At 51.4% G+C, this 25,410-nt stretch overlaps 1 protein-coding gene across 10 annotated transcripts; it reads right to left on the minus strand.

Annotated features, from left to right (window-relative positions):
• Positions 1–112: 112 nt before the first annotated feature.
• On the minus strand, positions 113–25,378 carry Tyk2 (tyrosine kinase 2). Of its 10 annotated transcripts, none has more exons than XM_006242586.5 (25): positions 25,244–25,378; positions 22,808–22,964; positions 21,005–21,224; positions 18,499–18,622; positions 18,117–18,264; positions 17,614–17,777; positions 15,300–15,666; positions 14,462–14,662; positions 14,218–14,375; positions 11,350–11,458; positions 11,060–11,255; positions 10,869–10,972; positions 10,595–10,771; positions 10,415–10,502; positions 9,529–9,656; positions 7,838–7,973; positions 7,598–7,752; positions 7,038–7,188; positions 6,726–6,823; positions 5,881–6,073; positions 5,377–5,495; positions 4,384–4,556; positions 3,973–4,090; positions 1,298–1,408; positions 113–1,221 (listed from the first exon to the last, which is right to left on the minus strand). In XM_006242586.5, exons 3-25 carry the CDS (start codon positions 21,210–21,212, stop codon positions 1,087–1,089), a joined length of 3,561 nt encoding a protein of 1,186 aa, XP_006242648.1. In that variant the 5' UTR covers positions 21,213–21,224; positions 22,808–22,964; positions 25,244–25,378; the 3' UTR covers positions 113–1,086. The 10 variants fall into 10 exon arrangements, 7 of the variants coding, with proteins under 7 accessions (XP_006242648.1, XP_006242647.1, XP_063120777.1 ...); XM_006242585.5 differs by having other exon boundaries at positions 21,005–21,265; XM_063264707.1 differs by having other exon boundaries at positions 21,005–21,265; positions 22,929–22,964; positions 25,244–25,298.
• Between the last annotated feature and the right edge of the window lie 32 nt (positions 25,379–25,410).

The following is a 25,410-nucleotide window of genomic DNA, read 5'->3' on the forward strand; positions in this document are numbered from 1 at the left end:
ATGACCAGCCTATGTGAAGTCTCTAGAAAACCTTGGAGAGCTGATGACTTCCCCACCTCCCTCCCTAGAACTCTTCTGAATCTCACCTCCTCACCCAAAGAAAACACCAGAATAGCAATAAACATAAACTTTATTAAACACTCATCTGTGTCTCTCCTAAGCAGTTTAAATGGAACCCATCATCAGCTCTATGAGGTAGAAAGGCTGACCATCCCCATGGCTGAGATGAGCCCAGAGAGGTCAAGACATTTTCCTGAGGTTACACAGGAAGGAAAGGGTAAAATTGGCAGTCCTACATATGTGACAAATGGCCTTCCTGTGTGAATGCATATGTATGTGCAGGTGTGTATGCACATGTTTGTACAGAGGTCAGAGGACAACTCTGGGTATTCTTCCTGAAGCACTGCTCCACCATTTTGTTTTGCTTTTTGGCCTGAGCACCACTGAATGGACTAGGCTTCTTGACAGTGAGGTCCACAAGGCTGCCTGTCTCCATTTCCCCAGCACTGGGACAACAAGCATGTCCTACCACACAGAGCTAACGTGGGTTCTGGGAATTGAACTCACGGCCTTGTGCTTACTTGCAAGGCAAGCACTTTTGAATGCCCCTCACTGACCAAGCCATCTCCCCAGCTTCTAACAAGCAGCTACTGAGTGCCTTCTGTATACCAGGAACTGATCTAGTTGGTGGCTTAGCCAGCTAGGGACCCATGCTAAGCACAGGCTCTCCAGGTCACACTGCAGCTTGGCTGCTGGTTTAGGGGTGATCAGAAGTATCACAGCTTCTTTTGAAGTCTCATTCTGCTTGCACAGCTCGATAGGCTACCTTCCTGAAGATGGACCCCCGAAACCCTCAGGCCTCCAGCAAAGCAAACAGCTTCTTCCCAGCTAATGAAGACAGTAGGTCTCAACTGTGAAAAGACCCAGGACTCCCAGTTATCCCTGTTGAACATCCAGGGTCTGTTCAGGTCATAGCCAGGCTCAGGGCCAAGGAAGGAAACTTAGTTCACAGGTGGGGTTTCAGGCAGAGTAAGGGATAGAGTGTGTGGAGGCCTTTGTGGGGCTGTTCCCCGATGCCCTTGACTCTCAGCACACGCTGAACACTGAAGGCACCTGGCCTTGGTACTTCTCCTGTGCTGTCTTAAGGATGGGCACAAGATTCTGGAACGTGGGCCGGAAGGAGGCCTCTGACTCCCAGCAGTTCTTCATGAGGTGATAGATCTGCGGGAGAAATGGGGCTGTGAGGCCATTTACCCTGACTTGAGGGTGGGAAAGGGGAGCATCTGTCGGGACTCACCTCACAGGGACATCTGTCAGGCCGCGGCAGCCTCTCCCCTCGCTCCAGCAGCTCTGTGAGCCTCAGCACAGTCATCTGGCCCTGGGTTACGCCGATGAGCTCGATGAATTTCTAAAGCACAATTGACAGCCATTATCTGCACAAGCTGTGAACCAGTGACCCGTGCCTCCTAGTGTGTGTGGGCACATACACACACATGCACAGGCAGGATGCATATGCATGGAAAGGCCAGAGGATGACAAAGATGTTCCACTCTGTGCTTGTCTTAGTCCCTGAGACAGGGTCTAGATTCTGTCTCCCTCCCACAGTTTTGGGTAATATGTTGCATACTCATACAGTCATGCCCAGACCATGTACATACATGTCTGCATGTGTGTAGGCACATGTGTGGGGGGCATATGCTCTAGCACATACATTAATATGGATTTCTAATATTAATATGGAGATATGAGGTTGAGCTCAGGAATCATGTTGGACACCATCTTCCACCTTATCCACTGAGGCAGGGTCTCTCAATCAAACCCAGAGGTCCCTGATTTGAATAGCCTGGCTCAGCAGCTTGCTCTAGGAATCCCATCTCTGCCTTCCCTGGAAGGATTTAAAGCAGGTCAACATGCCCTTCTGACAGTCAAACGAGTTCTGGGGACCCGAACTTTTCTCCTCATGTTTGCAAAGCAAGTGCTTAACTACTGAGCCATGTCCCCAGCCCTGGCACTCTTTTGAGGTATCCCAGGCTAACCTTTAACTCCTGATCTGATCCTCCTGCCTCCACCTCCAGTGCTGGGAAGGCAGGCACATCCATTTTATGCTGGGCTGGGGATGGAACCCAGGGCTCCATACATGCCATCCAGTGCTCTACCAACTGAGTCACAGCTCCAGCCCTCTTTAAAACCTGCTTCTTGAGGTAATGATCTCCCTACGGGCTGGTGCTCACCTCTCCAGCTCAAGGGATTCTCCTGCCTTGACCCGAGTAGCCGAGGAGAAAAGCTGTCTTTGGAGCGAATGCTCTCCTGGCTTCGCCCCCTAGCTCTCAGCTAACCAATCACTGTAACCCAAAGCCTTTCAGTGATTCACTGTGAAGTGGACACATGAACTGGTTGGGCCCATCAGAAAAAGTCACAGGAATTTAGAGCAGAAAGAGAGGGTCCCTTGATCTAGTGACTGAGGGATGTCGAGTGACAGCAGGACAGGGGTCACTGTGTATAGCGCAGCCAGCTTCAGTCACCACCACAGTGAATGTGGGATGGAGCTGGACACTGGCTCCTGGCAACAGCAGACGTCTCACTCACATGGACTCTACCACTGCACAGTAAATATCAGGACTTTTGCCTGTGTTGGGCATTTTGAGTATTTCAGTTAAAAACTCCCCTGCAAGGGGAGACGGCTTCGTGGTTGAAGAGTATTTGTTGCTTTTGCAGAGATCTGGGGTTCAGCTCCCAGCATCCTATAGCAGCTCACAACGGCTGTTTCTGAAGTTTCGGATGATGTGATGCCCTCTTCTGGCCTTCCTGGCACAGCACATAGACAGTGCACAGACACACAGTTAGGCAAAGCAGCCATACATATAAAATAGAAATGACAGACTGTCCTGCAGTACCAGCACTGAGTGAGGCTAGAAGGCTGGGAGTTCTAGGGCAGCCCGAGTCCCCAAAGGAGCTCCGTTCTAAAACAAAGTGAGGGCTGCCAAAGGCACTTGGCTGGCTAAAGGCACCTTCCACCGGGCCTGATGACCTCTGACCTCCACATGTGTGCCTCCGCACAATGTGCTCCTCCCCAGTGCGTAAATAAAATGTGATTTTTAGAAATCATTAAAACAAGGCTGGTGACATAGACAAGCTGATAAAGGTGCTCTGTGCTGAGTCCAATCCTGGGGACCACGTGTTCCTGCAAGCTGTCCTCCTGCCTCTGTCAGCATGCTGGCCACCAGGCTCCCTCAGGGTCATGTCTGTCTTGTTACAGGCTCCATGATGACATCATGGCTCCTCTCCACTCTTCTTACCCCATCCCTACCCTAAACTTCTGCTCATGGGCTTCTATTTCCCCAGCTTCTCCTATATAACCTGCCATTTTGGTCTCTTGGTCCCTCCCACCCATCTTAGCCAAATTTAGTCTACTTTCTCTCCCTGTCCTGGACTCTTCAGATGCCTCTGGCTGTTTTCTCCCTTGTGTCTACAATAAGAACCTTCTCCTTGACCACACCTTGCAGTGGTCATGTCCTCACTTTATACATCTGGTGCCAAACGCCCTCCACTACCTGTGTGATATGACATGTGGGTGCACACCAACACATGATGAATGGGTGGGAAAGAACCATACAAACAAACTCCACAGAAACAAAACAGATCCCCACACTGCCAGGCAGCACCTTCCAGGTCAGGCAGGGCCGGGCAGAGAGGCTGGGGCAGAGCCCATCAGCTGCTAACAATGGTGGTGCAGGCCTTTAATCCGAGCACTTGGAGGCAGACACAGGCGGTTCTCTGAGTTGGAGGCCAGCCTGGTCTACAGAGTGAGTTCTAGGACAGCTAGGGTAACATGGAAAAATCCTGTCTTGAAACCCCCCCCACCCCCAAGAGAGTCTGCCAGTGTTGGGGGTGGGGGTTTGAACTTTAAATGCATGCTTTTCTACAAAAGCTCCCTAGCAAACACAAGGGTATAGTGGGATGTCTGTTGCTCACCGTGGGGGGACTCTGGCTAGAGTCACAGTATGTCAACAGCTCATAAAGGGTCACCCCGAAGGACCAGACATCAGATGCATAGTAAAACTTGCACTCCTTTAGGCATTCTGGGGCATACCTGGAAACAGAGGCAGCTCAGGATTGTCTGACTGGAGTTGGAGTTCACAGGCAGGTGAAAGGACCCGAGTTCCAGTTGGGACCTCACCCTTCAGGGCACAGTCTGAGGGGTTACTGACAGACTAAGCCAAGGCAAACTAGCCTAGTGGACTTTAGTCATGCCCCTTTTGTCCCTAGGCCCCGCCCACTGGGCTTCAGCCACGCCCTTTTCATCTCTAAGCCCCGCCCACCTTCCTTCTGCATCCCAGTGTCTTTTCCACCCTGCCCCCTCAGACTATGCCCGCTCCTGATCACCAGAATACTGGGCTGTCCCCGTCCTCGCGCACTCGGTAGTACTCGTGGCCTTCAGGTACAGCCTTGGCTAGGCCAAAGTCTCCAATCTTGACCAGCCGGTCGTTGTCCAGCAGCACGTTTCGCGCAGCGAGGTCTCGGTGAATGTAGTGCTGAGCGTGCAGGTAAGCCATGCCCTGGGGTGGGGCAGAGCGAGTCAGGCTGAGCCCTGGCCTGAGCAAGCAAAGGGAAGAGCCAGAGCAGGGCTTGGAGCTAAGCCAGCAAAGCCAGGTGGGAGGATGAGTTGCGAGGGGCGGGGCTTTGCGGGGAAGGTCAAACGGAGGATTGTGCAAATCTCTACAACAGTGGTTCTCAACCCATGTGTCATGACCCCTGGAGTCCAATGTCTCTTTCAACAAGGGATGGAGTATCAGACTTCCTGCCTATCTGATATTTGCATTGTAGTTCATAACAGTAGCAAAATTAAAGTTATGAAGTAGCAATGAAAATAATTCTATGGTTGGGGTTACCAGAACATAAAGAACTGTATGAAAGGGTTGCAGCATTAGGAAGGTTGAGAACCAGTGCTCTACAAGGTTAGGAGTGGGGCTTTCAGAGCCAAGCTAGGCTGGACAGAAACTGACAGAGAGGTGGTGGGACTTGGTGGGTGGGACCTAGCAGAGATGGCTGGTTCTAGGAATAGGCGATCCTCTACAGGATTTCTCGTGGGGCCTGTAGCTACTAGGCCAGGCACGGTAGGCTACACAGAGGATGGGGATGGGAGGGAGGCTGGCCTCCCGGGTTCAATGGGAGGCGCTAAAAAGGTGCATGCGTCCAGTCTTAAGGAAACTGTAGGGATTAAGGGTGAGGCCCAAGGGGCTGTGTCCAAGTGACCAGGACACAAAAGAGTGAAAGCAATCTAGTCCAAGGACAAGGGCAGGGACAGGAATAGAACCTATTGGACCCAACAGACCCGCCGCAGCAGATTCCACTCTAAAAGGGGCCCGGCCATCCCACCTCGCAGATCTGCTGGGCAAACAACAGGAGCTGAGCCAGCCCCACGCTGTGCCTTGGCAGGTAGTCTCGGAGGCTGCCCAGAGGGACGTATTCCATGACCAGCTGTACAGACTTCTCCCCTGTGAGGCAGAGACCAAGGGCGATGTTGCAGAAGGGTTGGACTCTCTGAATCCTGGAGCCCTGAGCTCTGCACAGATTCCTCCCGTGTAGGGAGAAATGATCAAGACCCGTGCATGCTGGGGCAGGTCCATGCCCTATGGACCTACTCAGAACCCTGTTGCATGCTAGGGGCTTTTCTTCATCCTACCTCTCCCCCACATAGGTAACACCCCCCAACTGAGAAGAAGGCTGCCCAGCCACGCCCCCACGGAGGGTGAGTAATGCTAATTGGTCAGGCCAGGATGGTTCCCACCTCCACCCTAGTGTAGAGATCTTGGATGGACGGAACAGCCACACCCACACACCGTGGCTGCCCCATGCACACCATGGCCAGCTGGTGCACACCTTGGTCTTCACAGCAGCCTTTGTACTTGACAATGTGCTCGTGGTACAGCGTCCGAAGGATTTCGATCTCCCGCTGCCAGCCTGAGCGGAGCTGGGGACCACATCCCTCCTTCAGGGCTTTCACAGCCACCATCTCGCCAGTGCCGTCATTGTTCGGGTCATAGCAGTACAGGCTGACCTTGCCAAAGTGACCCTTGCACAAGTGGGCAGGAGGGTCATCCCGGGCCGTAGAGCTTGCTAGCCCTACTTACTCCTTGTGAAACAAAATTCTTGGGGCTTACTTAGGTCTTTTTCCAATTCCCTGGGCCTTCTTTCAAACTTGAGGAATGTTTACCACTCCCCCATCAGAAAACTATTTATTTTTTTAAACTCACACTCTGTAGCTCAAGTTAGCTTGGAACTTGATATGCAGACCAAGGAGGCCTCAAACTCAGAGATGTGCCTGACTCTTCCTCCTGAGTGCTAGCATAAATTATCATGTCTGGCTCTCAAAACTATTCTCTTTTTTTTTCGGAGCTGGGGACCGAACCCAGGGCCTTGCGCTTCCTAGGTAAGCGCTCTACCACTGAGCTAAATCCCCAGCCCCTCTCAAAACTATTCTTAAGGCTTCCTTAAGCCCTAAATTCCTCGCAGAGTGGCCCTGCCCCTCAGTCTCCAGGCCCTACCACACCTCTCTAAACCAGCTCAAGTCTCCAGATAGACCTCAGCCCTGAAGACTCCATTCCATAGCATCTGAGCCCCAAACCCAGCTCTCCCCCTCCCCGAATCTTCAAGCCTCTCCCCCACATCTCTACCCTACACCCCAGCTGTCCATTCCTACTCCCGCTCTCCAGCCAACGCCTCACCTCACCCAAATCCCGGATCCTTTTCAAGTAACGCTTGTGAAAAACGGTGGGGTCCGATGCTGGTGAGTCCGAGTTCACAGTCGAAGTTCCCACTAGATCTGGGAGAGTCAAAGCCAGCAGTTAGAGCCTGGCTGCTACCCAAACGGTTTCCCATGCCCAGATCCTCACCATCCCTCTTACCCGGAGACCCTTGGGTGAGTATGAAACTGTCTCGCACCACGCCCCAGTGCAGAGGCCTCGGACGTACAGTGCCTGCATTGGTAGGGAACCCCCCACCCCCGCCAGCTGCACCCTCCCGGGGCCCTGGCTCACTCTGTGGCTGCAGTCTTGTGAGGTCCCGCAAAATGGTGCGGAACGATGGCCTCTGTGCGGGTTCATAGCTCAGGCACTGACGGGTGAGTGTGGCCAGCTCCGGGCATGAGGGCTCTGGCAGCTGATGTTTCTTTGTGTAGAACCGTTCTTTCTGTGGGGGTGTTGACCCCAGAAAGTGAGTGCCCCATTCCACCCCACATCTTCCACGAAGGCACAGCGAGCAACAGGGTTAGCTCGGACCAGGACCTAGTCTTTTTATGCCCACTTTACAGAGAAAGCGGCTTAAGCTTAGTAAAGACTAAAGAGTTGGGAATGGGCTCTGCAGAGTGGGGCGGATAGCTACCAACTTCTCCCAGCATCCCGGCTTCCTCCCTGCCCTCAGCTCAGCTGCTTTAATGCCCCCCCACCCCCAACAAAAGCTGTGTCTGGAATCAAGGCTGCTCTGGCTGGCCTGGCGCAAGAGCCAGGTTCTGCATTTGATGATCCCCCCTTTAGGAATCTTTCAGCCACTTAGACAGAGGCCGGAATCCTCCAGACCCATGGAAATCCTCAGGACTTACCTCGGAGGGACCACGGCCCTGCAGAGGTGCCTCTCCATCAAAACAGATCTCAAGGAGGGTGGCACCAAAGCCCCACATGTCCGTGGCAGTGCCCAAGCTGTTGGCCCCTCCGGACAGGCACTCCGGAGCTGTCCAGGGGATTCGCTCCACCCGCTCTGGGAGCATAGGTCACAGGTCAGCCATGGCATGGAAAGGACAGAGAAAGACTATCCCTTGGCCCAGCCCCGCTCCAGAACTCACCTTCCCTGGAGAGGGCGCCTTGGCCCACGCCAGGGTCACTGAGCTTGATGAAGGGGTTGGTACCCTCCTCCAGCCCCAGGCGGGCCAGCAGGATGTTCCGGCCACATACGTTCCCGTGAACCAGATTCTTGTCCTCCTGGGGTGGCAGAGGAGAGGAAAGTGTATGGTTCCCAGGGTTGGGCCCACTGGCCAGCCCTACCCTGTAAGGCTCCTCCCCAAAGGGATAGCCAAGTGAAAATGACGGTTGTCAAATGACAGTAAGGTCGGTCACATTAGGAGCCAAGGTTCTTAGCCAGGAACAAAAAGCCAGAAAACCCCACTGCAGACCCTACTCATGCCAGGCACACCCCTTTGCCCAGGCTGCTCCCACATGCACGCACGCACACGCCTGAAAATGATCTTCCCAAGATTTCCTCACAGCAACCTCCTCACTGTCAGGTGAGGCCTGCCCCGCCCACCCGTTTCAAATTCTGCCTCATTCCCAAGGTAACTGTGCCTCACCTGACCCTCAGTTCTGTGTTATGTGTATGTTATATGTTGCTTTGTGTGCATACGTGTGTAGGTTAAGGATGGATGCTATGGTCTTCCTCAGTTGCCCCTCACCTTATTCTTTGAGACAGGGCCTCGAATTGAATCTGGAGCTCACTGACTGGGGAAGCTAGCCAGGCAGGGATCCTCCAGTCTTTGCCTCTCCAGTGCGAGGGATACAGGCTTTCAATGTGAGCTTCGAGGGATACGATTCACGGCGGTACAGTAAGCATTTACCACTATCTCTCCAGATCCGCCTGCTCAATCCTGACAGCTTTCAGTACCGTTAGCCCTCTCTAAACACAGGCCATCTTCAAACTGAGGTATGATCAAAACTGGCACTCATCGAGAATGAGTGGGTTCCTGTCACTCGCAGAGGCAGAGGTGAGTAGATCTCTAAGAGTTCAAGATCAGCCTGGTCTACATAGCAAGTCCCAGACCAGTCAAAACCGTACAGTGACACACTGCCTCAAAAAAAAAAAAAAAGTAGTAAGATTTTGCATCATTTTCATGACATTTATACTGTAAAAGATGGCCCTCCTGCCTCCGCCTCCCCAGTGCTAAGTCTTAGGGATACATCACACCCTGTTGACAGGGCTGGGATGGACTCCAGGCTTTTCCATGTGAGGCAGATGCTCTACCCCCAGGCCCCACTGTAACGCTTGCATCAGGGTACTGTATAGCCCAGGCTATTCTCAAAATCACTGTATAGCTGAGAATAGCTAAATTCCAAATCTCCCGGCCTCGGCTCCTGGGAGCTGTGATGGCAGGGATGTGTCACCATGTCATTATTCCTGGCTTCACCCATATCCCATTTTCTACAGGAGACTGGAGCACCCACAGATAGGGAAAGATCTATGCTGTCTCTTCCAACTCAGATGTCAGGCCCCAGAGTCCACAGTGTGATAAGTGTGCAGGGTCTGGCACAGAGCCTGGTGCCCTGCTCTTGGGGCCACTGAAGTGAGCGTGAGGATACAAAAGAGAGAAGACCTTCAGGAGACACAATGACAGAACAGCAATGGCTGGGGCATATTAGAGGTCAAGCTTGTGGACAACCCCCCTGGGAGTCACGACTCATAACTCTGGTTAGTGTGGCCTCCCTTTCTGATCCCCAGGGCACCTACGACCATCTCACTGACAAGTATCCCTTCAGGCCCACATACCAGGTAGCTCAGGGCGCTGGCCAGCTGCTGAGCCACGACCATCTTCCAGGGCATGGGCACTCGGCCTCTCTGTCTCCGTAACCACACATCCAGGGGACCGTGCTCTACGAATTCCGCTACAATGATATCTGCAAAGATTTAGCTGCTAGAGGGGCAGCCACCTAGCTCTGTCTCCAGGACCAGGACACTGGGTGCAAAGGTGACATCAAGATAGAGGGGTGGGTCAGGCACAGGCTGGAAAGCAGGATCAAGGGGCACACATGAGGGTACTGCAGTCACAACTGGGGTCAGCCTGCACAAGAAGGTTGGAGGACAGGCAGAGAAGGAACAGAGGTCTAAGCAGGGTGGACACACAGGATGACTGACAACAGAGCTGGGACCTGCCTGGGGCCGTGGCGATGAAGAAATTGGAGGATGTATGATGTATGCAAGAAGGAATTCTGGAAAGGATGGAGACTCACATAGAGCAGACAGGGCAGAGTAGGTATAGCAAGGAGACAGGGTAAGGGGGAGGGTCAGAGTATGATTCAGTGTTAGGATGTAAGCCGAGGGCTGCTATGCGGTGAGGAGTGGGCATTCGCTGTAGGTCAAAGTCTGGTCTCAGGGTTACAGCACAGATTGATGGTCAGATGGCTGGGGTGTGGCTCAGAGGCAGAGCCCCTACCTAGAATCCTCTAGTGAGGACCTGAGGGTATAGCTCAACAAAAGAGCTCCTGCTTGGAATACCAGAGTGAGGGGCTGGGGGTGTCACTCGTGGGTTGAGTGTTTACCCTACATGCTGAAAACCAGGGCTCCATCTCCAGTACCATTAAACAGAAAAGGTGATGAGCTGGGGAGTGTGAAGGGGTAGCATGCAAACCCAGCTGGGTGGGAGGGCTGCACTCACTCTCTGAGCCACGCACGCAGACACCATGCAGGAAAGCCAGGTGCATGTGTGACACCTGGCTCATGAGGCTGGCAGTCTCATAGAAGGCCTGTGGAGACAGGGCAGGGCAGGTCTGCAAACCCACCCCATCCCTCCCAGTTGTCCTCTCCAGATACCCCAGGGTCGGCCTTGCACACTTACCAAGGCGATATCATGGTGACTAGGGTCGAGGACTTTGAGCACCACTCGAAGCTGCTGCCCACTGCCCCTATCAGGCCCAGAGGGGCATCCACTGTCCACTTTGCCCTCATTGGGGCCTCCCACACTTAGCAGGCCCTCATACACATTGGTCCTTGTGCCTTGGCCCAAGTGGGACAGCTGTAAGGAGCGGCACAGGCTGCAGTGAGAGTGGCACTGGAGAGCAGGTAACTCCCCCCCCCTCCCCGATGTGCACACCCTACCACACAACACCTACCTGGGTGATTTCATCCTGGTGAACCCTGTGGAAGCTAAGCTGACTGAGGTTGAGTGGCCGGGTGTGGGCCCTAGACCCCCGCATGATGACAAGGTTGGAGATTTCTAGGCAGAGGAGTGGACATTGCCCTCGTGGGCTGGCTTCAGGGAAGAGTGTCATCCCTACCCTGTGCCTTTCACTCTCCTACTCACCTCTTGGTCGGGGCAGGCAGCAGTGGTGCAACGGGAAACAGTCATCACCAGCTCGCAATGAGCAGCCCTGCAAGGCCTGCCGAAGGTCCCCCAAGCTGTCAAAGGAGCGGCCCCAACCATCAAGCACAAAGGCTCCAGGCTGCTGGGTGATGGGGAACTTTCGGAGGCGTAGGCCCCTAGGGCCGTTTCTGGAAGCCTGTGGAGGCAGATGTGAGAGGGGGTCAGGCAGAGCTCAGATCCAGCTTATGAAGGGAGTATCTCCCTTGCCCTCCACCTGACCCCAGGCCCACCGGGTTTCGATGGGCTACGGTGAGGATCAGTCGGTGCAGGTGGCTGGTGCTCCACTGGATCAGGTAGAGGCCATCCTCTGGCCACAGCTTAGCCTGTACAAATGGGTCCCTGGGAGAGGAGGACAGGGGCACCGTCAAGCCTCTTGGAGTCACTGTGGGACTCATGCCAGACAATGTCCCAGAGATACACACACCAGCTGGGAGACAAGTCAGACAAAGGAGGTGTGGTGGTCCACACCTGTGACTCCATCTCTAGAGTTCCATGCCTTTTCTGTGTTCCATGGGCACTGGAATTTATTCGGGGCGCGCGCGCACACACACACACACACACACACACACACACACACACACACACACACACACACGAAAATAAAAAGAAACCCATGGAGAATGACTGAGGAAGACTTCAAGGCCAACCTCTGACTGCCTTATGTACACATACATGCATGCAAAACCTTCAGAGAGCCTGTAAGATGCTCTGTGGGGAAGGCACTTGCTAAGAGCAAGATGACCTGAGTTCAGCATCCAGGACCCATGTGATAGGAGGAGAGAACCGCAGGTTGCCCGCTGACTTCCCCACGTACACTATGGCATGTCCTCCCCTCAAATACGTAATGTGTAAAAACCTTCAGAACCACTGAGATTAAGTCCACACGCATCGCTATACATATAAATGACCACTGACAGAGAGTAAAACCCGTGTACCTAACATCAAACACAGCCACTGACAACAGGACAGATGCTGAGGCAGGAAAACAGCTATCTGATGTCACACAGGTCACACCCAGATACAGCCACAAAAGGACAGGGTGATTTACAGTAGAGAGATAGTCACATGTCCCCAAACTACAGACCATGGTTGCTGTTCATCATCCTAGGTCACAGGGCCATGTGGGGACACCATTTCTGTGTGATTTGTCCCCTCTGAGGCTCATGTGATGTCCTACATTCCATGATGAGGGGTCAGACATGATGGGCTGGAGAGATGGCTCAGAGGTTAAGAGCTCTGGTTGCTCTTTTCCAGAGGACACAGGTTTGATTCCTGGCACCCAGAAAGGGGTTCACAACTGTTCTGTAACTCTCAGGTTTTGTGGGTAGCGGGTATGCATGGGGTGCAAATGTATAAACAAGCAACCAAACCAACAAATGGTTCACATAAAATTATAACCACAACCACAGCAATAACAAAACTTAAAAAGTAAGAGGTAGCCACAGGTCCCTAGTCCTAGCATGGGGAGGCAGAGGCAGGAAGATATGGAGTTCAAGGTCACTCTCGGCTGCACTGGAGCCGCATTCTCAAAACGAAACAAAACGAGAGGCAGCAAGATGACTCAGCAGGTACAGGTGCTGGCTGTCGGGTCTGATGACCTGAGTTTGATCCCCCGGTACCAAGACGGTAGGAGGGTCGAGTGCTGTAGACTGTCCTGTGGCCATCCACTGGGAATACCTGCATACAGCACCATGCCCAGTTCACGCACTGCTGGGGATTGAACCAAGGGCTTCGCATGCTAGAAAGCACTACAGCTTGCTCCAGTGAGCTACAGACCCAGTCTAGACTCTTGTCACTACATCTGTGCATGTGTGCACGACACTGCTCATGTCAGAGGACGGCCTGAGCTTCCAGTCCTCACTTCTGCTGTTGGAGGCAGAGGGGGTCTGTTGCGGGCTGCCATGTATACTGGACAGTATCGGTCTCCAGAGAGTCCATCTCTACCTCCCCTGGCACCATAGGAATGCCTGGACCATAACGCGCCGCTGAGCTGTGGGTCTTTTAGGGCTCAAATACAGATAGAGCCTCACACGAGAAGGCAAGCACTTCATCCAGTCATTTCCCCTAGACATGTTTTTAAATTCAATTTTTAAAAGCTGGAGAGATGGCTCAGTCATTAAAGGGGCTTCCTACTCTTCAGTAGGACCCAAGTTCAGTTCCCAGCGCCCACACCGGGTGGCTCACGACCACCTATAATACCAGCTCCAGGAGGATCCGATGCCTCTGCACTCTGTAGGCACCTGTATTCAGGTACGCCAACATACACACATAATTTAAAATGCTTAAGAAAATCCTTACAAGAGAGGGGAGAGGAGAGAGAGAGAAGCCGTGGCAGGATGATGGAGGCTGACGTTAAGATTCTGCTCTGTGTATTTACAGGTTGTTATTAATATTCCTAAGGGATGGATGGTACTGGGCTTTGTATGTTTAAGTGGGCAATTATATATTATCAATTGGGTCAAAGAAAAAAAAAAAAAGAAAATCCTTACAATTTAATTTTGAGACAGTGTCTCACTATGACGTCCCAGCTGACCTGCCTGCACTGAGCTGTGCAGAATCACAGCTGACCTCTTTTCTCATTAAGGATCCAGCTTCAGGTATTTTATTACAGTAATGAAAAGTGAACTAGCGGGCTGGAGAGATGGCTCAGTGGTTAAGAGCACTGCCGGCTCTTCCAGAGGACCTGAGGTCAATTCTCAGCATCCACATGGTGGCTAAAACCCTCTACTGCTGTGTCTGAAGATAGCTACAGTGTAGTCATATGCATAAAAAAAAAGAAAGAAAAGAAAAGTGAACAAGCGTAAGGGCCTTGACATCCTAGAGGTGGCAACAGCAGTGATGAAAATGAGGACCAAAGGCATCATACAGAGGCCAGACAGCTAGACACAGTGACAGACACACTGATGTGGCCCCCAGCTAACTGGCCTGCGGGCTGTACCTAGGTGTGATGTAGCTGTACACACTTGCACACACCCTACGTGGGCTGCAGGAAGCCTGTGTGTACACGCCCCGCCAGTGTATGTGTGAATGTCTCCTAGGATTCCGGCTTCGGCTTCCTGCAGTGCCAACCCTGGCATCCCGGGGACACCATCACTCACATCAGGGGCCCGTGGATGCCATTCTGGATGCTAGTCACCAGCCTCGGGGGTGCTACCTCATGGCACAGGTAGTGGCTGGAGTCAGCAGTCAAGCGGAAATAGCCATCGACCAGGGCCACAAAGGACAGGGCCTCGGCCTGGGAGCAGAGGCACAGCAACTGTGGGGCCAGGAGGACATAGTCAGGGGGCCTGGCAGGACATGACCCAGCCTCTGCCACCAAAACCTAGCACCCGTGGGTCTCACCAAGCACTTGTTGTCTTGAAGGTGGATGTGCACTCGACGCTCCTTTAGTACCACATGGGAAATGTCCTGGAAGTCACAGAAGTAGGTCCAAGGTGGTTCCTGGGGACTCCCTGCCAGGTGCTCTCCAGACTCAGGGGCCTTGGGTTTCTTCCCAGACTGGCTGCCTTGGGGATTCCCTCTGCTGTGACCTCTCTCAGAGTCCTAAAAACCAAAGTTGGGTTGGGGGTGAGAGACAGAGCAAGGCAGGGCTAGTTTGATTTCCCTTAAAGAACAGAAGGAAACTGGGCTGGAGCCTGTAGCTCCCCCGCAGGGGCAGCACCATGAGTTCAACTTCCGCCTCAGTACAGCTGAGTCCCAGGTCAGCTTGTACCGAATGAGACCCTAACTCAAAAGATAAAAATAAAAAACCCTCAGCTGGACGGTGGAGGCACACGCCTTTGATCTGGGGAGGCAGAGGCAGTGGATTTCTGTGGGTCTGAGGCCAAGAGTTCTAGGACAGCCAGGACTATATAGAGAAACCCTGTTTCAAGAAAACCAATAAATAAATACCCCTCAAGGGCCAATGAGATGGCTCAGCAGGTAAAGGTGCTTGCCTCCAAAGCCTGATGACCTGGGTTTGGTCCCCAGAGCTCACATGGTCAGAGGAGAGGAACCAGCTTCCCCAGTTAGTATCTCATTTCCACATGGACACTCTGGGACACCAGCACTCGCCTCCCACAAATAAATGGAGGGTTAAAAACCACAGGGACAGAAACAGGACAGATTGACAGGCCTCTAAAGCCAAGTGAGAAGCTCACATGAGCTCCCCTGAGGGGCTACAGCTATGGTGACTGCTCACCTGGGTCTGTAGTGGACGCCACTGGATACCTCCGGTGCCTGTCACCAGTACCTCATGGGTGGCTGGCCCAGAAGCCAGCTCTGGGCCTGGGTCCCCAGTGGTCTGCCCACTGTTCTGGATGTAGCAGGGGTCCCTCTCAGGCTGGGCCAGAACTTCCAGATGACACACAGGTATGTGCTCTGAGCCAAAACGAGGAGCCAGCCGCTCCAGGGTGGCCAAGTACTTAACCATCACAACCTGTTGGGAGAGGTGGCCAGGCTGGAAGGCCTGCAGGAAGCGGCGGAAGACTCTGCGGAGACGCAGGCGCGTAAGCACATTGTGCTGGCGGATGTGCTGACGGAAGGAGTGAGGGATACAGTTCTTGAAGCTGTAATGGTGACAGGGGGACAGGTCAGGCACGGTGAGTGGCTTGACTATCCTGCTGCTTAATGCAGACAATAAGGCCCGGGTCAGGAATGTGGACATGAAGAACCCAATCTAAAGCACCATGGCTCTGCCCTTAGCCCCAGCACTGCAGAGCGAAACTCTATATATCCTGAAACTTTCTCTCAAGTTGTTTTATTTCATTTTTGTTTTTCTCTCTGTGTGTGCATGGGTGCACATGATCCTGCACACATACATGTGTCCACGATGACAAGAAGAGAGCTTGGAACTGGAGTTACAGGTGGCTGTGAGCTGACGTGTGGGTGCTGGAACTGAACTTAGGTTCCCTGCAGGAGCAGCCCGTGCTCAGAAGCAATCAACCGTCTCTCCAGCTCCTTGTCTTGGTTTTTATATTATATACTTTAGCCCAGGCTAGCTAACTAACTGTGTAGCCAAGGCTGACCTCAAACTTGAAGAGATTTTCCTAGTTCTATGTGCTGGGTGTAAGAATTACAGGTGCACAACACATCTGGCCCTAATTTCTTGTGTCTTGTGTTTTGGGGATAAGGCCTCACACGCCCCGGACTGCTCTTCAACTTACAGTGTGGCTGACACTGACCTTGAATTCCTGATTCTCCTGGCTGTACCTCCCATGTGTTATAATTACAGGTCTGACCAAATACTCTTAGCTTACTTATTTGGGTGTTGGGAGGACCAGGTCATATACACTGTAGCCCAGACTAGCCTACAACTTGTAATTCTCCTGTCTCAGCATACTACTGATTGTGTGACTAGGTCTGTGCCAGAGACAGACCCTTACTGAGCTTCCAGAAATTGCCTCAGATTTGAGATTTGAGTCCCACAGTGCCTTCCAGAAGTCTGCACCGACAGAGAACACCACCTCTGTAGGACTGGCTTTTATGGGATTAATTCTTTTTTTTTTTTTTTTTTTTTTGGTTCTTTTTTTCGGAGCTGGGGACCGAACCCAGGGCCTTGCGCTTCCTAGGCAAGCGCTCTACCACTGAGCTAAATCCCCAACCCCCTTTCTTTTCTTTTTGAGGCGGGGTCTCTATGTAACCCTGGCTGTCCTGGAACTCACTCTGTAGACCAGGCTGGCCTTGACCTCACAGAGTTCCACTATGCCTCTGCCTCCTGGGTGCTGGGATTCAAAGTGTCACGAGGGGCTTGAGAGATGGCTCAGAGGTTACGAGGTCTGTTAAGTGGTCTGCTCTTCCAGAGGCCCTGAGTTCAATTCCCAGCAACCACATAGTGTCTCACACTATGAGATCCTGTACTGGGATCTCACGCCTTCTTCTGGTATGCAAGTGTGCATGCAGATAGAGCCGGGTACATGAAATGAATAAATAAAATCTAAATTTAAAAAATATGTGTATCGGGGCTGGAGAGGTGGCTCAGTGGTTAAGAGCACTCACTGCTCTTCCAGAGGTCCTGAGTTCAATTCCCAGCAACCACTGGTGGCTCACAACCATCTGTAATGGGATCTGATGCCCTCTTCTGGTGTCTGAAGACAGCAACAGTGTATTTATATATATATATATATATATATATATATATATATATATATATATATATATATATAAAATAAATAAATAAGTCTTAAAAAAAAAAAAAACAGTCAGGAGGGTTGGAGCCCCTGGAGCTATGGACAGTTGTGAGTCACCCAATGGAGGTCCTGGCAACCGACCTCAGGTCCTGTGCAAAAGTCAGGTCTGCTGTGCCATTTCAGCCCCTGGGTTTGTATTTCCTTTAGGACCCAATCTGCTTTACAATGTGTCAACTTGCTAAGCTGATATTCTGTCCTAACACTTACAACTAGTACACAGTAGGCGCTCAATACATGTTTGCTGGATGAATGAAGGCAACATGAGGGGTCCACTCTGGGACCCCAGAGCACCCACTTACTCCTGGTTCCTACTCCATTTCCAGTCACCTGATCTCTCTGGCCATCTCCTCCAGGGGGACGCCACGGTTGAGAGCAAGATGGCAGAGGTGCAGAAAGGCCATGCCCAGGCTCTCATTCTTAAAGTGGTGGATCTCTTCCTCGCTAGACAGGTCCCGCAGAGATACCACATCGTTCATGAATTCATGTTTTCCCTGAGGGGTGGAGAATAGATAGAAAAAGAGGTGTGGGGAGGTTTTCGCTCTATTGCCAACAAACTCTAGTATCCTACTTCTAGGCACCTTTTGGGGAGGGAAGAAATAAGCATTTTCCTAAGACCAAGATACCACCCCTGCAGGATTTTAAGACCATGACAGACATCACTAATCAATCCTAGCACTCATTCACCCCAAGTTCTTCTAGTAAAGAGAGCTAAAAGATCCCAGCTGGTATGAGCTGTAATATAGAGCCGAAGTGGAGCTAGAAGTGGAAGGGAGTCCTTAACCATTCCTTTGTTCCCTGAAATGGTCTAAATTCCCCATTCCTGCTCATACCTGCTCAAAAAGGTATTCAAATGAGGCAGAGTCCAAGAGCTGTACACCTTGCTCTGCATGGTCTGAGGAAGTCTCTGCCCCTGGGAAACCACATCGGTATACAGCAGGCTCTTGGGGATTCATGCCATGCCAGTTCCGGAAGTAAAACCTGCAGGGAGGGAAAGGGTGAAGGAAGCCAGGAGGAGGCAGTGGGATAGGTATTTGCCAAAATCAACCTGCGTTTGATCCGAGAGACCATGGCACAGTGGATATACTGGGTTTTCTTCTACGCTGATGCTGTGGCACGTGGATACATGGGCACACGTGCACACACACATATACACACACCACACCCAAGCACACACAACACATTCACACTCTCTCATATACACCCCCTACTCACCTCATTCGAAAATAGAGCCTCAGGGTTGCGTCTTGGGATGTGTCCAGAACGTGGTTTGGGGGCAGCCAGACCTTGGCCTGTGCATCGTAGAGTGCGAAGAGATTCAGGCAGGGTGGAGTGATGCCTGGAACATGGGGGGGAGGAAGTTGAAGCCACTCATCTGCAGATCCTGAGAATCCTACAACCCACTGACTCCTCGAACATGCCCTTCCCAGGCCCCCTCCCATCTGTGAGTTGTCAAATGCTGATGTATGCACAAAGTAGTTCAGCATTTCCACCAGGCCCAGGCTTCCCAGAACTACATTTCCCAGCTTCCTTGCAGCTTGGGTAGGGACACTGGACTAAATGGCATGTAATCCCAGAACTCGGAGGCTGTCCTGAGCTATATGAAACTCTAGCTCAAAAAACAAACAAACAAAAACAAAACAAAACAACAACAACAAAAAAAACAAAAACAGGTTGAGCATGGTGGTACATCCCAGCACTCAGAAGGCAGAGGCAGGTGGATTTCTGTGAGTTCCAGGCCAGCCAGGGCTCCACAGAGAGACCCTGTTTCAAAACACAAATAGCAAAACCAGGTAAACACAAATTCTTCTCCAAGGTTACTACACGTTATTCTCACTAAGGGCTTGATAAAACATGGTACCTCACTTGTAAAAGCCTTCTCATATGCCATGTGCTTTACTCTCTGGCTTAAGCCTCCCCTGGCTCCCTATTCTCTGTGGAGAAATCCCGTCCCCTTCGGCACTGAGTCACCTGGGCCTGGCTTCTGACTCTGATGCTTGCTTTCTTTTTTTTAAATGTATGTGAGTACACTGCAGCTGTCTTCAGACACACCAGAGGGCATTAGATATCATTACAGATGGTTGTGAGCCACCATGTGGTTAGGAATTGAACTCGGGACCTCTGAAAGAGCAATCAGTGCTCTAAGCCACTGAGCCATCTCTCCAGCCCCTGATGCTTACTTTCGATTCCTCTTGTTTAACACAGGGCTCCCAGGGTTCAGGCTGGTCTCGAAGTCCATCTGTAGCTGAGGATAGCCATGAATTTCTTCCTGAGCTTCCTGCCTACACTTCCCAGAGTACAGGGATGACAGGCGAGCCTTGTCACATCTGGCTCTTGTGGTGCTGGGGGTAGAAGCTAGGGTTCTGTGTGTGTGTGCGGGCGGGGCGGGGGGGGGGTTCTGTGCGTGCTGGACAATGTTCTACCAGCTGAGTGACAGTCTTATCCCTGAGTTTCAATTTTTAGTTCCCTTTTCCAGTTCTTAGACCCAGTCAGTCTGAAGGTCTTTTGGTTCCTCAAACAGAGCATATGCTCTGGACCTGTGTGGAGACCATTTTCTCTGTGGTGTAGAGAGAATCTCTGTGCACTGTGTGGGAGCATCACCTGCCAATAAAAAGCTGGTGGCCTCTCATCAAAAAGCAAGAAGTAGAAGGTGGGAGTTCTGGTGGAGATAAAGGAATCCTGGGAGAGTCAGAGGTGGGAAGAGATTTGCCCTGAAGTCTGAGGAAGTCTGATGCATGAAACTGAGACGAGGTAGCCAGCCATACGGCACTCACATAATTAAGTTATGAGCTAGTCAGGGAGCAAGCCCAACGTATGGCCTAGGCATTTATTCATAAGTAATTGAGTCTCGGAATTGTTAATTTTGGGAACTGTGGCGTGCGTGGCTGGAAAAAGCCCACAAAGAAAAAGTCACAAGAAAGAGCAGGTCCTGTTGCTCGTGTCAACACAGCAGAAAGGTGGTGAGAGATGTCACAGTCCAGTACATGTCTTGTGATGGTCTGACCATGTCCCAACGCTCACCAGCCAATATCACCAAAGTCACCTCTTAATGGAAGTTAAGGGTGGTACCACTGACCACTGACGCGTGATTGGGACTGAAAGAAGCTGTGTGGGGAGGTGTGGCCTAACAGTGTTAGCAACTTGACTTTGGGGGATACACAGAGGCTGGAAATCAGAACTTTGCACAAACTGGTAAACACTCTAAGCCCTCACTGGGCATTTTGGGTGGTGGCTATACCACTGGGTCAGATGGCAGCCTCTTACTGGGGGATTCTTTTTTTTTTCTTAAGACTTGTTGATGCGCATTGGTATTTTACCTTCGTGTATGAGTGTGCGAGTGCCAGATCCCCTGGAATGGGAGTTACAGACAGTTGTGAACTACCATGTGGGTGCTGGGAATTGAACCCAGGTCCTCTGGGGGAGCAGCCAGTGCTCCTACCGCTGAGCCGTCCCTCCAGCCCCTTCACTGGGGAAGTCTAGGCAGGAGCCCTATCACTGAGCCTAAGATCTGTTTTCTGAAGCAGGGTCTTCTGGTGTCATCAGTTTGGCCTGGAACTTGTGAGGATCCTCCTGCCTCAGCTTCCCATGTTCTGGGATCACGGGCCTGGCTTAGCAGAGTTCTCCATCCCTGGCCCTGACGTAAGCGGTGCTCGAGCTCACTCCTTTTTGTCCAGTGATGGGGAAACACAGCATCAGCTACTCCCCGGGGCTGTGTACTCACCGACTTTGTGTGCGATGTGGATGCACATCTCCTCTGCAGTCAGAGATGGCTGGCTGAAGGTGACCCAGGGCTCCCCGCCCTCAGGCCCGGGCCAGTGCAGCAGCACCATCAACCGTCCTGTGGGCACCAGGGGCTGAGCTTCTGTGCCATCTGCCTTGCTGTCTTCCGAGGCGGCTCTCCGCCCACACAGAGGCATGCTTGTCACCATTCACGGCGCTGGCTGAAGACAGGCAGGAATACTTACCCGCCAGCCACCCCAACCTTTAGTGAGAGCAAGACATCTTATACTTTTGGTTTCATTTTGGTTTCATTTTGTTTTTTAAGACAGTCTCATATAGCCCAGGTTTGCCTCCAGCTCACTACTGTACTGTTTCTGTGTGTGTGTGTGTGTGTGTGTGTGTGTGTGTGTGTGTGTGTGCGCGCGCGCGCGCGTCAACTCCCACAGAACTGAAGTCACAGGCAGTCATGACCCACTTGATGCGAGTACTGAGACTAGAATTCCAGTTCTCTGGAAGCGTGGTATGTACTCAACGTTCGACTTTGAAGTCATCTAACTAGGTTCTATTTGTTTTCTTTAAAAAAAAAAAAAATTCTCAGTCGGGAGGCAGAGGCAGGCAGATCTCTGAGTTTGAGGCCAGCCTGGTCTACAGAGCAAGTTCGAGGATAGCCAGGGTTATGCAAAGAAACCCTGTCTCAAAAAACAAAAAAACAAAAAACAAAACAAAAAAACACAAAAAGAGGGCTGGAGAGATGGCTCAGCGGTTAAGAGCACTGACTGCTCTTCCAGGGGTTCTGAGTTCAATTCCCAGCAACCACATGGTGGCTCACAACCATCTGTAATGGGATCTGATGCCCTCTTCTGGTGTGTCTGAAGACAGCGACAGTGTACTTATATATAATAAATAAATAAATCTTTAAAAAAAAACAGAAAGAAAGAAGAAAGGAAGGAAGGGAGGGAGGAATATGTACCACCCACCGCCTGAGAAATATTTATTTAGTTTGAACAAACCCTTGAAAAAGATCTTAGTATACTTTTTTCCGGCTGATTTTCAATATATTCAAGCAATCCACCTGCCTCAGCGTTCCGAGCAACTGGAACTACAGATGTACAACAGTTTTAGCAGAGTGAGCCTCCTGTCTTGTTTCTGGAAGGTCAGATTCACACAATGGTCCATCTGTCTTGCTCAAGCTGGCCTCAGAGTGCAAAAAGCCTCCTGACTGTGCCTCCCTCTGCCTCCCGACTGTTGAGCAGGAGTCCCCGACGGGCACTTTCTCTTTCAGTAATCTTTCAACAGTCTGAAAAGCTACCCTGAGGTGCACAGTTAGGGGAGCACTCACCTGCTATCCCAGCACTTCAGAGGGAGGCAGGAAGATCAGGAATTCAAGGTTACCCTCGGATATGTAAAGTATTGAAGGCCAACTAGGGCTACACAATATCCTCTTGTCTCAGGGGACAGCTCAAGGGTTAAAGGTGTTTGCTGCCAAGCCTGTAAGCTGAGCTCTACCCTTGCCCAGGATGGAAGGAGAGAACAGACCAAAAAAACCTGTCTTCTGACCTACACATGTGCTACACACATCCCTATAAAAACACCTTACCAATAATAAACAAAAATAAAATATGTTCAACCCAGGCACCGTGGTGCATGCCTTTCACTGATGACTCTGTGAGTTCAAGGCCAGCTTGGGTCACACAGGGAGATGCTGTCTTAATCACACAGAGGCATGCAGTTCATCAATCAGGCAATCAGTCAGTATCTACTCTGAACCATAGTCCCTGAGGACAGGCGGCTAGATGCAACAGACCTGGCAGTGCGGCTTGAAACTTTCTGTGTGACCTCAGGCAATGCACTTAACCTCTCTGGTCCTCCATTTCCCCAGGTAAATTAAAGATGCTGAGACGGTTGCTATGGAAAGATCTTCCAACCTGGTTCCACATGGCATGGTACTGGGTCAGCAGGACCTGAATTAGACAGGAATAACAACAACCAAATATGACACAAAGAGAATCCGCTGCAGGCGGAGGAGTTGAGAGTAGCACAGCATGTATCCTGTATGCATTGTGTCCTAGGCTTCATCCCCTGACCAGCAGTACTACATTTTAGGGCCAGTGAGATGGCCCGCAGGTAAAGGGACTAGTGGTTAAACGTGGCAACCTGGGTCCAATCCCTTTAACTCACACTGTGGGAGGAGAGAACTACTCTGAGTTGTCCTCCACTTAAACTACATAAGTACATGCTCACACACACAAACATAAGTGTGTGTAACTTAATTATGTCATGAGCTTTACCATTTCAATTTTCCCTTCAGTGCCCCAGATCCACCCCTGTAAGAGACTGGGGCTGCTCTGACTCCATTAGGGAGGTGCACACCTGGGTCCCCACATTTAAGAGACAAGGTTTCACACGAACACGCCTTTAATCCTAGCACTCAAGAGGCAGCGGCAGGCAGAGATCTCAGAGTTCAAGGCCAGCCCGGTCTACAGAGTGAGTTTCCAAACACCTGGGATTACACAGAAACCATTTCATAAAACAAAACAAAAAAGTATAAACATGATGCATGTGTGTGCAAGGTGTACGAGTATGTTCATAGTATGCACATGTTATAGGTATATATATTCATGTTGTATGCGTGTGTGTGCAGGCATACATATGTGTGCATGGCATAAGCATGTATGTACATAAATTATGCATGCATGGATAGTATATGAGTATATACAAGTATATATTGTGTAAGGTATATATGTACATTTTATATGCGTGTGTATATGGTGGATGGATGTGTGGTGGATACACTATGCATAGGTGTACATGAACAGTGTGTACATGCCTGCGTACCTAAGAGTGAAAATCTGCTTCCCATACGTATATATGGAGGCCCAAAGTGAACATTAGGTCCTTCCTCTATTACTTTCTACATTTTTGTGCTTTTTCAAGACAGGGTTTCCCCGTGTAGCCCTGGCTCTCCTGGAATTTGCTCTGTAGACCAGGCTGGCCTCAACCTCAGAGATCCGCCAGCCTCTGCCTCCTAAGTGCTGGGAGTAAAGGCTCACAGCATGGCTGCCTGGTTTCCACCTTATTGTTTTGAAATATGTGTAAGCCTTGTGACTACACATGTCTGCGCTGTACCTCATTGTGCCTGGTACCGATGGAAGCCAGAAGGTGGAGTAAGATCCCCTGGGACTGGACTTATATACAGCTGTGAGCTGCCATGTGGGTGCTGGGAACTAAGTCTGGATCCTCTGGGTTAAAGACGACTTTAACCCTAAGTTATCTCTCCTGCTCCTTCACCTTGGTTTTTGAGGCAGGCTCTTACTAAACCAAGGTCACTGATTTGGCTGGGCTGTCTAGGAGCTCTGTCTCCATCCCCTAGTGCAGGGGTGACGTGGCTGCTGCCACACTCCAGTTTATGTAAGTGCTGGGATTCAAACTCCGGTCCTTGTGCTTGAGGGCACTTTTCCAACTGAGGGAATACCCATTCATCCTTTATTTTATGTTTTTGACATTGGTCTAACAGTGTAGCCCAGGCTGTCCTGGAATTCACACTGTAGCTCACACTGGCCTCCAACTCACAGTGATCCTTCTGTCTCAGTCTTCTAAATGCAGGGATAATGCGCTCTACTCAATATCGTGAGCACACACGCACACACCCTTGTACACACACACATGCACATACACGTTTACACACACACACCCGTGTGTACACACACACACACACACACACACACACACACACACACACTTTTTATTTTGAGGCAGCATTTTACTATAGAGCCTAGACTAACCTAGGCCCACAGCAATCCCCCTGCCTCTGCCTCCCCAGTGTTGGACTCGCAGGTCAGCAAGCCCAACCTTGAGCCCGCCAGCCTTAATAATTTGTGGGGCTGTAGGCACACCTACAGTAAGATCTGTCGGAACGTCTCTCCTCTCTGGGCCAGGTTTCTCATGAGGAAAGAAGGTAGGTACCAGTGGCTTTTAGGAGAGCTCCTTCCCTCCTTCCTGGATCTTCTCAAAGATCCAGGCTCAGCTTTGAAGACGAAATCCATCCAAGTAGTCTGTACTTGCAGAAGCTGCATCTCTCCCCGCCGACTGCCTGAAAACTTGCCTACCCATCTGGCCCAGACGACAACTGCACTGTGCATTCTCCAGGCAGCACACCAGTCCCACTCTGGGGAAGGGTTAATGCTGGCAAGTCCCCAGCCTCCTCCCTGCCAGCTTCCCAGAGAAGACCCTCAGCACTCACCGTTTCCGGAGTTACTCAGACTTGGGACCCTGGACCCCGCCCCACTGCCGCAGGGAGCCGCTGGAAGTCCACCGCCTACGCGCCGCTTGCCATTGGCTGCCTGAAATGCGCATGCCCTTTGGCTGCAGTCCGTCCCGCCCAGCTCACGGTCCTACATTCCTATTGGT

The sequence above is a fragment of the Rattus norvegicus genome, chromosome 8 (genome assembly GCF_036323735.1).
Source record: "Rattus norvegicus strain BN/NHsdMcwi chromosome 8, GRCr8, whole genome shotgun sequence".
Classification (NCBI taxonomy): domain Eukaryota; kingdom Metazoa; phylum Chordata; class Mammalia; order Rodentia; family Muridae; genus Rattus; species Rattus norvegicus.